This window comes from Colossoma macropomum, unplaced genomic scaffold (assembly GCF_904425465.1).
Source record: "Colossoma macropomum unplaced genomic scaffold, Colossoma_macropomum, whole genome shotgun sequence".
In the NCBI taxonomy this organism is placed as follows: domain Eukaryota; kingdom Metazoa; phylum Chordata; class Actinopteri; order Characiformes; family Serrasalmidae; genus Colossoma; species Colossoma macropomum.
In genome coordinates, this window is record NW_023494791.1 from 26794169 (window position 1) to 26811720 (window position 17552).

The 17552-nt window shown below is 41.9% G+C and overlaps 1 protein-coding gene across 2 annotated transcripts in view; it reads right to left on the minus strand.

Annotated features, from left to right (window-relative positions):
- The window catches only part of adka (adenosine kinase a), a 165340-nt gene that overhangs the window by 13957 nt on the left and 133831 nt on the right, over window positions 1-17552 (minus strand). For both annotated transcript variants that reach the window (XM_036574694.1, XM_036574695.1), the window contains exons 8-9: window positions 11490-11525; window positions 2604-2718 (exon numbers count right to left, since the gene is read on the minus strand). In XM_036574694.1, the coding sequence (XP_036430587.1) occupies window positions 2604-2718; window positions 11490-11525 (151 nt within the window). The remainder of the gene's footprint in view (window positions 1-2603; window positions 2719-11489; window positions 11526-17552) is intronic.

The window sequence follows — 17552 nt, forward strand, 5'->3', positions numbered from 1 at the left end:
ATGACTTTTTACAGCCATATCCCACCTGACCTAAACCACGTACATTTAGTTCACAGGCTGGATAGTAGTGTTGCAGTCGAGACACATCAAGTCTGAGTCAAGACCAAGACTTCACAGTGCTTGAGTAGTCGAGCTTAAAGGTGATATATACAACATTTTAAACATTAATAAAGCAGCAAACAACTATTTTCTAAGTAAAGACATAGTGGAGTAATGATGTTCTGAGCAGAGAATGAAGCCAAACCCTGTGTAAACCCTGTGTGTGTAATCAGAGCTTCTCTCTTTTCTGTTTTCATAGCTGGTCCAGCCACGCATTCATGTTAGTCCCGCCCTGTGAAAACATTGGCCCTCCCCACATTTTGTTTTGCCCTCCTCAGACAGTGACCGCCCACACACCCTGCGTTCACAATTTAAGTTGTAACAGGAAAATCTGAACAAGAAGCTGAGTCACCAGAATGTGGTCTTAACTGCTGCACCTTATAAGTTGGAACGGGAAAATTCGAACAAGAAGCTGGTGAAAAAGAAGCTGACTTCAGCTTCACTGAGAGTTGAAATGCACGGAAAGAGATGAGGAGGTCGCTCCTGCTGGACAGGCGGGTAACATTAACTGATTTTTGCTGTTTCACTGAATCAATAAGTCAGTATTGTTTTGTCCTGTGTGTGATAGCAACTGGTTACTTTCACAGCAGAAACTGTAGCGTCAGTTTGCTAACCCACGTCCAAGCTAACGTTAGTTACATTACTTGCTGTGTCGTTGTTCACTCTAAAGTTATATCATGATAACCGTCTGTACAACGCTTGCGAAGGATTTTATGGCCACAAAGATCTAAGCACTGAAGGAAGGGGTGTGTTTGTTTTGCTGTTGAGATCAAATATCAACTCTCCAGAATCGTATAGTGCTCCTTTAAGATTTTTAATTAACGTTAGTCAGTTACTAACATACTCAAACTTTTTGACCAAAGTGTAAGGCTTGTGGAGCACCAAGGGCAAAAAAACAAAACAATATACAAATAAAAGAAGGCAGACAGATTTCAAATTGTTTGTTTAAAACCATATTTTACAACCCTATTTTTTTTAATAGAAATAAAAATCCAGCTTGAAAAGAAAAAATAAGACTTGTATAAGTTGTATACAGTATTAAAAAATGCTTATTTTCTCTATGGGTGAGTGGGTGGTGTTGAATAACTTTCTGGTGGACTAAATCAAAATCAGACATTTTAAGGGGCAACTTTGGCCAGACCTGGTCAATAAAAACTTTTAAAAAAACATTAAACTTTAAAAATGCTTTCTTTTTTACACTAGTCGCAAGAGTATTTTGTACCAGAGGTCAAAAATTGTACTAAAATTTAAAACTACGCTTTGAAAACTTGACCGTGACATTGTAATATATAAAATGCTGTTGTGCACTGCATGTGCTGCAGCAGCCATTTGGTTACCACTTGTAGCATAAAATACCTGCTTGATTTTACATAGCTGTCCTCTCATTTTCCTCTGAAGTAAAAGGGAAAAAAAGGGCAAAAAAAAAAAGTCCTCCTTAACCCAAGACTGAGACAAGATGGAGTTAAAAATGATGTCGAGACCGAAACAAGTCCGAAACCATCAACTCGCATTCTTGAGACAAAGATGGGACTTGAGTACTACAACACTACGCATATTTGAATATATGTATATTTTTTCAAGCCCTTTGGGGTTGACAGTTCTTAGGTATCATAAACATAGAACAGGTCAGAGTTCATCTGAGAGGACTTGAAACTGTTAATCTCAGTAAATGTGAACCAGCTGTTTACCTCAGGGATGCATGATACAGGATGATCATAAAATAACAGCTTTGGAAACAAAATCCACACATCATATATATTCTGAGACTGAGATCAAGAGACCCTCGTGTTTACAACACCCCATCCCAATGAAACCTGTCAACACAGCTATGAAGTTCCATGAATCAAAAGACAAAAGGCGATAAAATGAAATTATCCTGAGCAAACAGGATTGGTGTGAATCAGGGCCGTAGCTGAGAGCGAGTGAGAAAGAGCAGTCAGTGTGCCAGGTGCAGGAGGAGAGAAACAGAAAGTGCTCAGCACCCCCAACAAGCCCCCCTCCTCCCCCGCCCTCCCTTACAAACCCACCGCCCTGCTTTGAACTGCAAACCCTGCTGGCTTAATCAGCTACAACTGCGATGCTTTCTCCACTATTCAGTTAAACTTATCAACTCTGCCGAACCATCCCCCACCACTCAGTTACCATAGCAATGTCTCCGACTGCTACAGCCCTTTGGATTCAAATTCTGCATCTGAGAGATAGGAGGTCATTGCCAAGGGTGAATTCATTTCACACAGAGCAACAGCTAAAGCCGCCAGAGAAAACGGCATTCTATTCTTAAGATGACCTTGTTTGGGGCTATTCACAAATGTTTACAGAGGAAATCTATCAACATCATGCCTACTGTAAATAAGTAAAAGGGTGAAAGGACATGTGCTGCTTTTTCCTCACTCTAAGAGCTCCTTTGAAGTCATTTTCCATCTAGACTGTTCTGATCCGAGGAGCGCTGAAAACACACTTTAGAAACGGCTAAATAACTGAGCCAATTAAGGTTAACTACATACCTTTGGTCATTACGGTGCCTTCCTTGCCTTGAGTGAAGACCACGATTCTCTGTCTTTTCTTGTTCACCTTGGGTAGGTTTTGGGCCTTCTTGGCAATCTCCTCGATGTCTTTTGTCTGTAAAAAGAGCAAATGATCTTGAGCTCAGAACACATCACTGACATCGAGTGACCACCATATCACAAACATTGAGCACATATAGTACTTGAAGAACTGAGGAGGACAATATAGGTGAAAGTACATGGTCATATGACATTAATTTCAGTTATTGCTCGTCTAACTCATTATTTGACAGACGTTCTTATCCAGAGCGACTTAGAATAAAATTATGTTACAGACATGGGCGAATGTAGTGTTAGGAGTCCTGCCCAAGGCATGGCCTGAGTATGAAATGGAACCTAGTCCTCTGTGTGGAGGGCAGGGGTCCTACCCTCTATTCTACACTAATAACTGCTTGTATGATTCAGTAAAAGATGTGTTGTTAACAGCCCCACTAAACATTCATTTAATGACTAAAGAATTAGACACATTTCTCAAACTCAATTCATTTTTGAGCGCAGCGCATTATTTTTCAGGAAATTTATGTGTGTGTGTGACGTTTGGGGAGCTGGGTGAGATCATCTGCATTTCCTAATCCTCACACCTCCCAGCTGGCACTGGACAGAAGGAGTTAGGGGGAGTGGGGGGGGCGGGGGTTGGGGGTTGAGAGCTGGTGGCTTCCTTTCTTCCTCTCCCTCTCTCTCACTCACTCACACACACACACACACACCCAAACACACACACACACCTCCACGCACAAAGCCCCAGTCAGAGGGGCAGAGGCATCACGGCCCTGCCAAAGCTCCGAGTCTGTCACATGTCCACTCGTGTCCATGCCAAGCAAGGAGGAGAAGCTGCTTGGCCATGGCAGCCAGCAGCCCTTGACAGTTTTGTTAATGGGGGAGTAGTGCGGCTTCCCAGGCAGGGCCAGCTGCTTCCACACCTCTGCACCCCCCTCACCCTGCTCCTACACGCTCTGGGGAAAGGACCTGGCTTTTCTGCAAAGTCTGGCCAACCTCAATTAGCGCGCTAAAGACCAGATTCAATCAACCTACTGTGGTGCTCTCGAATCCATCAAAGCCCGAGGCACATATCGCCACCATGCAAACAAATAATGCTTATTGAATTCAGTGTGGGTCTACCCCGCCGGTCAACTCTGTTTTATTCTTCGATTGTGCTGGAACTGGTGCTAGCACACTGGTCGAGGTCAGCAATGAGGGGGGGAAAAAGAGCGAAAACAAAACCCTTGTTTTACAGTAATGAATCCAACATAAATGATTTAACGTACTGTCAAACATCAGCCTCAGCAAAAGTAACAATCTGCATTTAATTGAAACGCTGTGAAAAGATTTTCCTCAGTGTAAAGCGCCTTCATAAATATGGATGTAATCATTAATAGGGGCTGCTTTGGGGAAGGTTAACACAGTGTTCCGATTAGGACTGGCACCAGCGTATAGAGAATCTAAAACTGAGCAGATAATCACGACCGCTGTAGAAAAAGCTCATGCCAGACAGAACTGGCCCAAGGCAAGACCCGGGCAGCAGACGGCTTTTAATTTGGTGGGCTTTTTTTTTTTAAACCAGCTCCATGGGCTCAATAAAAAAGTTCTACTTTTACAGTATCAGCTGACTGCACACAATAAATGTGGCACTGACTGTGGCTCTACAGCGTTCTGCTGACAGGACGTACGCAAGGTGGACAGGTACAACCTCTCGCTGGAACAGCAACATCAAAACTCCAGGTGAGACACAGCAGCTATAGGCAAAAACGCAAAAAACATACACATACTCTTACGCACACACCTATAGGGTGTTAAATGCTGGGGACTTTTTCAGGCAGAGTCTCTAAACTGCTACCATTCGACACGAGCTTCATTCTTCGCAGACTCCGTAGCCGTGGCAAAGACAGATTAAATGTCCGACATGCATGGATAAGATTACTCATTCATTTTTTACTCCCTTTTCTTGGCCCCCAACACAATGCAAATCAGAAATGCAACTCTTTATGTCAAACAGCTCTTTCCTGAAGAGAGAGAAAAGACAGGAGGTGTTTCATTACACACACAGGGGAGTCTGCGAGAAAGAGACACAGAGAGAGAGAGAAAGAGAGAGAGATGTGTATGCTCACAGAGCTTGTAAAAAGCAGAGATGTCTGTTATATGTATTCAGGCTAAAGCAAACGCCCATTGAAAAACAGATGTTTTGCAGAAATTCGAGGAGCCAGAGCTGGTCTCCTACTCGCTGTCTATACATACGGACAAGTAACAAATTAAAGGAAAAAAGCTGAATAAATGAGGGAAGAAGCATAACTAGTGCAGATGCTTCCAGACAGGTGTACTACATGACACAATTAAGCAATTAACATCCTACCATGTTCTGTGCCATGCAGAAAATTGCTGGACAAGATGACCATGAATTTAGATCAAGATGGAAAGAGGAAAAGATCTACGTGACTTAAAGCTTCATTATTGGGGCACAATAATTGATGGCTGGAGCTTTGGTCACAACGACTGCTCAGCTGGCTAGTGTTTCAGTAGGAACAGTAAAGTGAATAAATCTGCATTTAGATCTGGGGGGAAAAACATCAGTAAACGGAGCTGGAAATTGTCATCGAAAATGCACATTCAGTGACTGTGATGATTGTGCATTAGTGTGATATGCAAGGAAAAATAGAAGAGCAGCTGTTCCTCAGGTGACTGAGAACGTCAATGCAGGACGTGATCAGACTGTGTCAGCAAGAACAGTCCGTCCACAACTGCATAGAGAGGGATATTATAGAAGGGCTGCAGTGCATAACCCCCTCATTACAGAGGTAAATGCACTTTTGAAAGTTCAGTGGAGCAAAAACAACAGGCATACAGCAGAGTCACCAACTCTGGTCCTGGAGATCTACCATCTTGCGAAGTGCAATTCCAAGCATAATACACCTGCTCCTGCTACTTAACTTCTTCAGAAGTCCTTGATTAGCTGGTTCAGATGCAGAATAGTGAGGTAAGCGGTGGGGCAGCATATTATCCGCAGGTCTAAACTTTGCAGAACAGTAGATCTCAAGGAGGGGGGTTGGTGACCACTTGTCTACAGAGATGTGGAAAAAATGAGTCATCCTTCACCAAGTTCTCCACAAGTGGGCGAGTGCATGTGTGGTGTGGTTGTAAACAGAGACAACGGCACAGGTCTGAATGTTTAACCCTACAGTGAGGGGGCCCTGGTGGCTTCAATATGCTTTGGAGGCAAACTGCTGGCATGGTTTGGGGCTGCTAATGCTTTTAGAGGTAAGCGTCTTCGCAAATCAATACAAAGTTATTCTGACTCATCACCTTTATCCTATAATGAAACATCCTGATGGGAGTGGTCTCTTCTAAGATGATGATATCCCCATTCACAGAGCATGAAGGGTCACTGAATAGTATGGCCTTTGCGGCCACCAAATCTCAACCCAAATGAACACCTATGCTCTTCAACACAATCATTAAAATAACAACTGAGGGATTATCTCTGGAACACATTAGATGGCATGATTGATATTAATTTTATTTTAAATCCAGTCATGTCGGAATAATATTAAGCTCAGTTCATCATTATGGACACATCGACACTTCATTTAATCAACTAGATCAAGTTATGGTTCATATGGCTCTCTTAAGTTAGAGATTCCTCTGCCTCCAGGTACTTTGCATCACTTTGGCGCTAAATGAGCAAATATAAAAGTAAACCTAAAGTTTCCATCTTGTTTTCTTACTTAGTATTATTGCCTACTTTTAGTTCCTATTATTTATCTGTAAATATATAATATTGTGAAGTTGCACAAATAGAATTGACTTATTAAAATCATTCTTATACACTATTCTGCCACCATACTGGTCTTGTAGTGAAAATAATGACTCCAAACTTTTGAACAGTAGTGAATATAAAAGTCTTTGCTTTTGTCTCAGATCATAGTTTGTCTTTAACCCTGCCTGGCATTTCAATTATGATTACAGTGTGCAAGAGTGTGACTTATTAGAAAGCAAGGCTTCATTAGTAAAACTGGAATACCTCTGGAGCTCTCTTGATCATTTCACTTCTAAAGGATCATCTAATTTGGGGAGCGGGCTGCTTTATGGAGGGGAGGAGGAGTGAGTAAAAGAGAAGGAGAGAAAAAGAGAGGGAGGAAGAGAGTGAGAGGGTTCAGAGAGAGATTTTGGGGAGGGGTGTGTGCGTGGGGGGTTGTATTAGCCTTCCCGCCTTGCTCTCAGACGCTTATCTCTGCATAGCTATCTGGTGGTGTGAATACGCCGTATGTGCCTGAGGGAACTGAGAAAAGCTCCCAGGTCTGTTCACTTTGATCTGAATATCAACTGTCAGAGCTCCTCTCATAATTAACCCATCAAGGCACATCACAACCAGATCCCCAGGACCAGCGTGAGAAAAAGGCAAGAGCTCCTCTAGGAGCAAAAGAGGTTTCCTATTAGGGTTGTGCGATATGACGATCTGATATCATTATCATGGAAAATTACACCACAATACACTTTTCTTAGGATATCATAAGTACTGTCGATATTTCCATAACACTGACCAACCAAGTATTTTGTTAAAAAGTGGCTTAGAAGAGGCTTCCAAGTAGCGTAGCTGTCAAGTTGTTCACCCTAGAGTCGAAAGATCACAAGATAACGATGCCAGAAATTCATGAGAACAGAACTATATCCATGCTCTGCTCACAGCTGCTTAACCGCTGCCAGGTTGGACAAGCTTTAAAGAATGGTGACAAAAATCTCAAATCAACCCAAGTTGTAGCAGTCTTTGCTCAGAATCATTACATAACACTGAGTTTCCAGCTTAAATAGCTTAGCTTAAATAGCTAGGCTATTGAGAACAGGGCAATGTTGTTGTAGCTAATCTGGACAGGTAGGAAATTTGCCATTATGCTAATATTAGCTTGATTACATGCCAAAAAAAAACAAAAAAAAACAACAAAAAACACAATTAGAATAAAAATTATTTGAAATGAATAAGGAATTCTGAATGTAGGCATCTTGATAAAAACTGAGTTATGCAATGCTGGCTGGTTGTTTGAATTTTGCAAGCTCATTTATAGGACAACAGAGAACAATAATAATAATAAAAATAATAAACATTGTTATGCTGAGATGTCAGAATGATGAAGTTTTGATCATTATTAATCCATAAGCGTTCAGTATTAGTTACTGTACTACTGTACTGTATTAGCACTATGTACAAAATAGGCTATACAATTAACATTATCATTTTTTTCCAAAAGAAAAACACTTAATTTCTAATGAATTAGTTGAAAACAGAACAAATCATAAAAGCAATCATCTTCAGCACCAAACTCTCTACTAGTCAATGCCTGAGTGTTCATGTCTTGTCTTTGTGTAAACATAATGATGCGTTTACCATTTATTTGTGGTCAACCAAAACCTTTGTGGCGAGTAGGCTACTGAATAACCACTGTCAAATCAGCTATGGACTAGCTGGAAAAAAGAGCTAGCTTTGAAGCGAAACAGTCTAATGTATATGGTCAAATTTACTATTATGGCCTTATGAGGTACAAATACAGAGAACTGTTTTGTGCTTTGTAATACACTACGCTCTAATTTAGTAAAAGTCAGAGAACTGTAGAAACAGGGGGTTATTTTGTCAAAATTTTCACATAAAAATTTTAAAACAAGCAAGAAAATGAAGTCATGATACATATTGTGTGAAAATGTCTTCAAGTATTGTGATACTAGATTTTACCATCATCAACCAAATTCCATGCGCCTCTTTCTAATGTAAGTGCCTGTGGACAGGGCAGGGGGTATATAGACCCCCCATGATGCCATTTCCCTACTGGCATTGACTCTTTTAAACTAAATTAGTTGAGGGTTTGAAATGGTTTCCCCAAACACAGTCTGTAATCACTCCTAAAAGGTTCAAGGTTCCAGATCAGGAGAGAGAGAGCGAGAGCGAGCAAGGTAGTGGTGGGAGAGAGCAAGTCAGAGCTAATGGAGAGACTAACACTGCAGAGGATTGCAGGACTCAGTGAAGGCAATTTGTCAGTGTGACTGAATTTAAAACCAGCCAGAGTCAAGATCATAGCCAAAGGGTGCAGTTTACACAACACAACATACACATGCACACAGTGATCAGGATCGCACTCATTAGTTTACACTGTTTCCTTATTGTTTCAGCATGGGGAGATTAAACAGCGCTTTCAAGCTGCTGTACATGTGAATGCCGCACAGTTATTTTTCGCAACACATGGCCAGATTTCAGCAGTCTATCTATACTCCCTGATCCTCACACATTTGGCAAGGTCTCAGCTATTAGCATATTCATTTCACTGTCTACTTCTGGCTACTCAATAATTGCTTTTGATTCATTGGATCACAGAACGGGCTAGGCAAAGTTTTGACCACAAAAAAAAAAAAAATGTAAAGGCTTAATTATGCTTATCCATAATACCCCACCACCATTCAGTGGTTTCCCTCAGTTCATAAGACCTTAAGGTTATCACATCATTTAATAATCACGAAAAGAATAATAATAATAATAAAGAAAAGAAAGGAAGGGAAAAAAATCCAACCTTATTAGGGAGTCCAATTCTGTATCCATATTAAAGCTAATAAAATGGCTCCTCCATTGTAATCTGTCAGAGGAACAGCAGCCAATAGAACATTCAATTACCCTGCGGCAGATTCAACATCTAAGGCTATTTAAGTAAAACAGATGAGGATCAGATCACACTGCGCGCCCGCTCTAATGATGGTTCAATACAGGAGAAAAATAACACACTCTTATCTACCTTCTTGAGATGTAAATTGATTTATTAACAAGCCGCCCATCTCTGAGGCACGGGGATTGGATTGAGGCTGAGCAGATGTGTTTGATTTTCACTTATTTAGAGCCTGGGATTTCACACACATTTTCACAAGATGTGAGGTATTGTGAAAGCACCTTCTCTTTTCCACAACTGTGTCGGCTGGAGGAACCCTTTCAGAAGAATTTGATCTCGCAAATGTGGATCTCTCAAGGTTTTAGTCATGGATAAAAAATAATAAAAATAAAATAAAAAAAGAACACAAATACTTTTGATCAATGCAGCTGGAAAAACCACTGTTACAAGGATGTAAATCCCAAATCTGTAATATAATCCACATACGTAAATCAAAGTTGCAGGCACAGGCCTCATGTTGACTATTTATTTGTTCCGTAGCAGAAAATGAGGCTTAAAAAAAAATTTCTCTGGAGGGCCCATGAGGGAGCAGAGCTGTAGGCGCTTTCTGTGGTTTAATAGAAGTGGTGATGTGCACTTCTGAAGCACTGTGAACTGAAGCACAGAGAGTCAATCTGGTGGTGTCAGTGTGAAAGCTCCTTAGCCTTTTGCCTGACTAGCTGATGTGGAAAGTCAGCTGATGTGTGGAGGTGTCTCAGAGCGCATGAATACATTTCTGAAAAGAAAAAAGAGGGTAAAAAATTCACAATTCAGAGATGTATAGTGGGCCAATTCTGCTGGGCCTTTAAATGTTTATATTTCTTCTTCATCTACACAGCCATTGCCTGGGTTCAGATGTGGGCTTCCAAGACAAAAGCAGGCTAAGGGCTCGTATGTTAAAAATGCTTCTTTTTTTCCCCCTTTGCTCATGAGCCCTAAATCAACTTGACGTGCGTGACATCAGTGAAGAGGTACTCACAGTGTGTGACAGTGCTTGCCATTTATATATTTACTCTGTGCAAAGCAAGCCCTCACCCCCTCCTCTCTTCTTCTCCCTCTCTGGCTCACCAACCCATCCTCGTCTCTCTCTCTCTCTCTCCATCTCCCCTCCACACTTGCTCTCCATCGCTCCCGCCCTCACCCTTTTCTCTGTATCTCTCCTGCCCTCTCTCCCTCTCTCTCTCTCCCTCCCTCTAACTGACTCTGCTGCCAGGATCTGCTCTGCATTCCAGTCACGTCGATCGCACCTTGAGTGATCCTGGAAGACAATTATTCATACCGAGAAGAAACACATTCAGGCGGATAGCTCTGCAGTTGGGGAAAAAAAAGATAAGCCACTTCAATTATTTAAGCATATCGTTCCTAAACTCACATTTACTTTCCTTATGAATTTACATTTAACAGCACAGGACAGAGCACCCCCACTCGTGAATTTGAGTGCAGAGATGGCTGCGTTAGACACCCCCCCCCACCACCCCTTATTCAGGCAGATAACTCTTATTACTCTGACATGTTATGTGCTAACACGGCCAATCACTTTGTTTACATATTCGGAGGCTACAGGGAGAAGTGATCCAGTATTTATGAGGTTTTGGGGAGGGGCATACAGCGCTGCATAATTGAGGATAATACCACAGCTGAGCAGTGAATCCTCACACACAGGCCTAATGAAGCTAACAAGGTGGGCTCCTTAACAAAGCCACCTGCCAATCGTGCCCCGCGCTCAGCTGGCCCCTCAGGACTGCTCTCTCTGCTCCCAAGAGCTTTCTCAAAATTCAATAAATAACATCTGTAGGCGATGTTGGGTGCAGACCTGGGAGGAATGCGTCATAACAGAAAAGGAGAGGGGGGGGGGAGGCTAGAGAGAGGTGTGTGTGTGTGAGGGAGCAGAAGAGAATGTGTGTTCGAGAAAGAGCGAAAGAGAGAGAGCGCGAGAGAGAGAGAGAGAGAGAGAGAGAGAGAGAGAGAGAGAGAGCGCGGCAGCGCTGGCTGAACAAAGAAACCATGACGACTGCCAGGTTGCTATGGCGACCACTGCGAGGGGGCCAAGGGAGTATAATAGCGCATCAATCACTGTCCGAAAAAGAACTTCATTATCAGCTGAAAAATAATCCTTTAGGATCTGTTTAGTGCGTGTGATCCTGCGTCCACTTACCTCGAAGCCCTGCTCCCGCGCAAACGTGGCAGCCTCCTGCAAAACAAAAGCAAACACAAAACGCTTAATTACACAGCACCAGAGTGATAGCATTTCACTTAGCCCACATGCTCCCATCTACAAAGCCCGTTTATACTGCGTGAAAAGGATGTCGCACTGCCTCAGCACACACTTCACATTTTCTCCCCTCATACACTCTAAATGAACGGCTGATGCAGATGCTTTACATAAGCCCTGATACCACCGTCTGTGTATTAAAGACAGGAAGCCACAGAGCCACACAGCAGACCGCTACATGGCCAGCGGAAGGCATGCAGGAAGTTCTCACACAGCTAATACAGCTAGATGAGAGTAAACGATCAGTTTATCATAAGCTGCACCTGAAGGAAGGATCTTCACACTCCATTCAGAACAATCAAACAGCTCTGTGATGGAGACATGAATCCAATTATGTGTGTGCTGGGTCTTGGCCTTTGCCTGGAAAGGCTGACCCCAGGGAGCAGTTGTGTGAGGGAGGCTGGAGGATGGGGGAGGGTGGGCTACATGGCTCAGAGGGCACAGGGTCCCAGTAGGGCTGTGTGCAGCATGTCTGTCACCAACACACTATAATAGACCCAATACGAGTCCATTAATCTGCACACATACATACACAATCTGATATATAAAGCCTTTGTTCACATTACAGGGTTGAAGTGGCACAAATCCAATTTTTTGGCACAGATTTTCAGTGCTGTTTGAACACAAAAATTGATCTTTTCAAAACAGACTTGAGCCACTTCCATATGTGGCCCCAGATCAGATACATAATGTGTATGTGGCCATGCAATCATAATGCATAATTGAGGTTACTACCACATCTGAGCAGCGAATCCTCACACAGCCCTAATGAAGCTAACAAGGTGGGCTCCCTAACAAAGCCACCTGCCAATTGCGCCCTGTCCTCAGCCGGCACAGATTGAAAGTCATGTTCCACAACTCATCATTCAATGTGGGCAGTGCATCAGCAGTAGCTGTGAATTATCTATTAATCAGCTAATAACGGTAAATGTGTGCATGTAGAATCTTCCAGGGCAGAAGTGAGTTCTCAGTAACGAAAAATTGGGTCATGTAGACCCCATTCACACTTTCTCCAGCATCAGGATTTTATCCAGCTAGAGATGATCTATATAAAAACATAACATTGTAAACACACCCAAGACATGTTTAAAATAGATACACAATGTTTAAAAGATAATCAAAAAATGGCTTCTGTACAAATGCTGAAGTTCCTGCCAAAGCCTGAGTAGACTGATAAATCAATGTGATGAGTCAGTTATTAAACTCAGTGTTACTGAGCTCTGCTAAAGCCTGAGTAACTAATAAACCAAGGTGATGACCAGTTATTAATCTCAGCGCTGTCTGAACTCCTTTTAAAGGATGACGGAACTGAACAGTCTCCTCAGTAGACCGGATATTCATGAGTGATAAACTCAGCATCACCGGTGTACTGGACAGGTGCACTACCTACATGCCATTAAGTAAAAATCATATAGCTGTACACTTTCTAGACAAACTTGCAAGATTTTATTATTGGGACATGGTGAACTGTTTACTTTTTTCCCATTAAACACATTAACAGAAGATTACATATGAAGATTAGAAGAATGACGAAGTGACGAACAGCATAAATTAAATACAAATTCCTGCAGAGTTCTCCCCATGTGCCTTATCAGTATGTATTATAAATGTATTCTGAATATGTCACCTTTTTGTATTGTTATGGAATATGTTACTGAATACATTTAGAACAGTGTATTCAGTATTCAGTCATTACTGAATACTTTTTCAAAGTATTCAGTCCAACACTGGATACAAGTGACATGACACGACCAGCTGTAAACAGGATCTTACCCACACTAACGTGAACCGTTGATGCAGAAAGGTCGGATCTGGAAAGAATGCATAGCTTAAATTAAACCATCAACAAAATCCTACAAGCACTGCGTAAACAACACCCGCGTCTGACATTTAGCTGTTTGTGTTTGGTTCCAGTCTCAAGCTTTAAGAGCCTTTTCAGGGTTATAGCTGCGCGTGTGTGGTACAGAGGTCAGCCGCTCCAAGGTTAGGCCTACGTTTTGCACCATAAAGTTGAGAAAATCCCAAATCCCTGCAGAAAAGCTCCTAGGTTTCATAGCGCCAATTATAGCTCAATGATCTGATAAAGCAGCTATCCGGCAGCCAAGGTGAACTGCGCTTTTATTAAGAGTGATTAAGCAGTATTATTTCAAGATTAGCTTCTGGAATTAGTGTTAATTCAACCCCTTTGGAAAATTGAAACAGACACTCTTCACTGGCCAAGATCGTGAAAGTGCTAGACCTTACAGGAATCATACTCTGGAAGAGGCATTCAATTAACACAACACTCTAAACGTGCCCTTGCCACATTACACATCATGTAAGCATTATGAGGGCTATAATTATTTAAGTACAAGGACAAAAGGACTCCTCTGAAAAAGAGAGAAAATCCCTCGTGCACACGTTCACTGAGGGAGTTTCACTAGTGGAGAGCTTACACCTGTTTTTGGCACTCAAAAAGCCACGCTAATGATTTAAACCCCCGACGACTCAGAGTTCAAGTTTACGCGAGACGAAGCCAAGAGTTCTCTACATTTTCCTTTACATTTTAAATGCAGACACCTGGAGTGCTGGGAAATTGGAGTTTATATTACTTCAGTAAAGAGTTAAGTAACAATGCAAAGTAGCAAAAAAAACTGCTATAGGGTTTGTTAACATAACAGAAATATTTTGCAACACTAAGACTCAAATTCATCAAAGTGCTGTCCTTCTGAAACATGTTTAAACTGAGAGTGCTGACATCCCAACAAGGGAGAAAATATGAAGGACATAGCATTATTCCCAAGGTAGTACTGTCAAAATTAGTCACAAATATTTCATTGCTGTTGCAAAACAACTTGTATCTCTATCACTCACATTTTGGACCATTTCTATTGCTCTGTTCATCATGAAATTTTAACACAATATAAAGAGTAATAAAAATGGTGATTCAAGAGTTTTGGACAATTTACATGTGATACTGTTTCCCTTAAAAATAAATCTGAGTCTTCAATATGTTCCAAAGCATCACTAATGAAATTTAAAAAAAAAAAACAAAAACAAAAACAAAAAAACAAAAAAAACAAACAAACAAACAAACAAACAAAAAACCAGTTTGATACTTCGTATGTTCTAATCATTAATGCATATAACAGGAGTAGGCTAATACTTCTTCTTATTTATTTATATCTTATTCTAAAGTTAGCAGGTTTAGCAGCAGTTGTGCTAGCTTACAGATTCTGTAGCTTAAACAGCCATCACACTTTCATTTGTATTAACACTAGCTTACTTGCTAATGCTGGTTAGGTAAAAGTTTTGTTCATCTATCTAATGATTTTAGTTCATTTACTTAGCTAACTTGATTTTTACCATGCTATTGATAATATTGATAACATTAGTACTAGCCTAACTAACCGCACGATTGTTTGTCTTTCTATGGTTAACCTGTCCATGGTCACAATGATCAGCAGCCATTAACAAACCAACAAAGAAAACCTGTTTATTTTTATTGAAACCATCTCAAAAAATGTATTACCAAACATCCAACAGGCAGTCTACATACACACAGTACTGTGCAACAGTCTTAGACACCTAAGCAAATAGTTTAAAAACATTTATCTGGACAGTAACTGTATTTGTTGGCTCCAGATTCCTCCTCGATGGTTACAGCCATCAGATCATGGTGTTTATTATATTTATTGAGTTTCACCAGCAGCACACCAAGTTTAATTTAATGAAGCACTAATTGAACTTAACCAGATATTGGACGACCAATGACAACCATTTCCAGATCTCTCCTTAAGGAAGCCCAGGTTATTTGTAGTTAACCAAAAACAATGACATACACAATCAGTACTAACTGTATTAATGATGTTATTTTGATTCTAAAGTTAGTGTTTTTCTGAGCAACAAGACACTTACTGTTCAGATAAACAGCTTTTTTAAATACTATTTTTTCAGGTGCCTTAGACTTCTGCGCAGTAATGTATTTTTTACTCTCAAAAACAAGCTTCACAATTTGACTAGTGTGGAAAAAATGCTATTCGACCTCATCCACCCTGAGTTACATATAGTTTGTGGGAAAGGTCTGGAGAAAGAGTGACTAAAGAACAAAGATTTAGAGAGAGAGAGTGAGAGAGGGAGAGAGGAGCTGGAGACAGAGGGCGAGCCCGAGAGAGTGGTTTAATGAGGAATGATAGCTGAGGGAGTGCGTCAGTGTCCACTGAGCAGGGTAAATAAGCATTAACTGGACAGGGGTTAGCACACTGACACTTGGCCAGGCCTGAGATGGGGCTCTGATGGGCCAGTGGGGTCAGAGAGGCCCAGCCACCCAGCAGCTTATTCACTCCAGCAGGCACTTTCATCCCTGCTCTGGGTGCACATCCGTGTGGCTTAAAGGCGGAGATTGGAGGAGACTCCGGTCGTGTAGGAAGGGTTGGTGGGAAGGGGTGGTTAGTTGCCACAGTTGCACTTGGCAGGATCTGAGAAGACAGCTCAAGCAAGTGCAACCGAACCTAGTATTTCAGAACCAGTGGGAGAGGTTCTACTCTCAAATCAACAGCTAGCTGGAAAGACAGAAAGGGGAAAAAAAAACAACTAGAAGGACAGTTTGACCGCAGCGGTCATGAGATGTTATTTTTCTCACATTGTTTTTGTGCTGGATTAGGATGGTGGTAACAAACACTTGCGTAGCGGGGACAGCACCAAAACAAAGGCGGCACTGTCAGCTACTGATGAGGGCAATTGAGGCGTAATTTCATAATCGCAGCCTGTGAGTCACAGACACACATTATTATAAGTCAAGGAAGAACCATGGGCCATGAGTGAATGCAGTGCAGGCCCTGTCATAGGAGGCCAGCAGATGGATATCAATACAGTAATCTGGGCAAAGGGAAAGGAAAGATTAGGGGAAGAAAGCGAGCACTGCTGAGGTGTTAAGGTACTCCCTCGAGAATGCAGCAGGCCAAGTGGAGCGTGACGGGCGACAAACAACAGAGAGAGAGAGGGAGGGAGGGAGAGAGAAAGAAAGACAGAGAGAGAGGGGAAAAAGGAAGGAAAGACCTTTTCAGGAGAAATTTATTTAAACCCACTAATCCTTTATTTACCACTGCCTGCTGCAATTACCACTAAAGACTAGCCAAGCTAGTGGAGCCTGTCCTGCCTCTCTTATGTTAATCATGACACAAAACAAGAACATGGCTACAAACAAAGCGTTAAATGGCACCGGCAAACACCTGATCGATGGCTAATCAAATTAAGAGTGCATGGTGTGAAAACCTGCAACCACTAATGGTGCAATTCTGTCTCATTTTCACACAAGACGCTCTTTCATTACGGGCATTTAAAAGATAATTCGAAAAACATTACGTGGCCATACTGTACACCGCTGAAGGCACTAGATACGAGCGTGTTGACGCTAATCTGCTGGCGTGCTCCGAGGGACGTGGTGTGTTGATGTGGCTGCAGATGGCAGGTGGCCAGGTGAACTATGGACTGCAGAAGAGGAACTGGGCTCGATTTAGCTGCGGTTCTTCACTGCTAACCACCCAACTCCCTCCACAGCTAGCGTGTGACACAGTTAGAGGAGAAGGAAAAATATCTACAGGGCAAACTCTTAAAGGAAACGCTTGATGCAGCGCGACTGCAATAATAAGGTCATCAAAACATCCCAGCTGGATGAATGCGTGTGAAGAGGAGAGTGTCCACTTCAAAAGGACCCCAGGCCTTTTACCTAGCTGTCATTTTGAGATGTTAATTTGGCCTTTTTTTTGAGAATAAAAAGAGTGGAGAGCTCAAAAAAAAAGGTGTTTCCTCTTGATCTCCTCTCCCTGGTTTGATTCCCCTCGTAGTGCACTGGCAGCATGTGAAAGCTCTGTCTGAGGTTTCAGCGGTGCACTTCAAACGTGCCTTTGTTAAACAATGCATGAGAAGCAATCGCTCGCTGTAATGATATCATTACCAGAATCACGG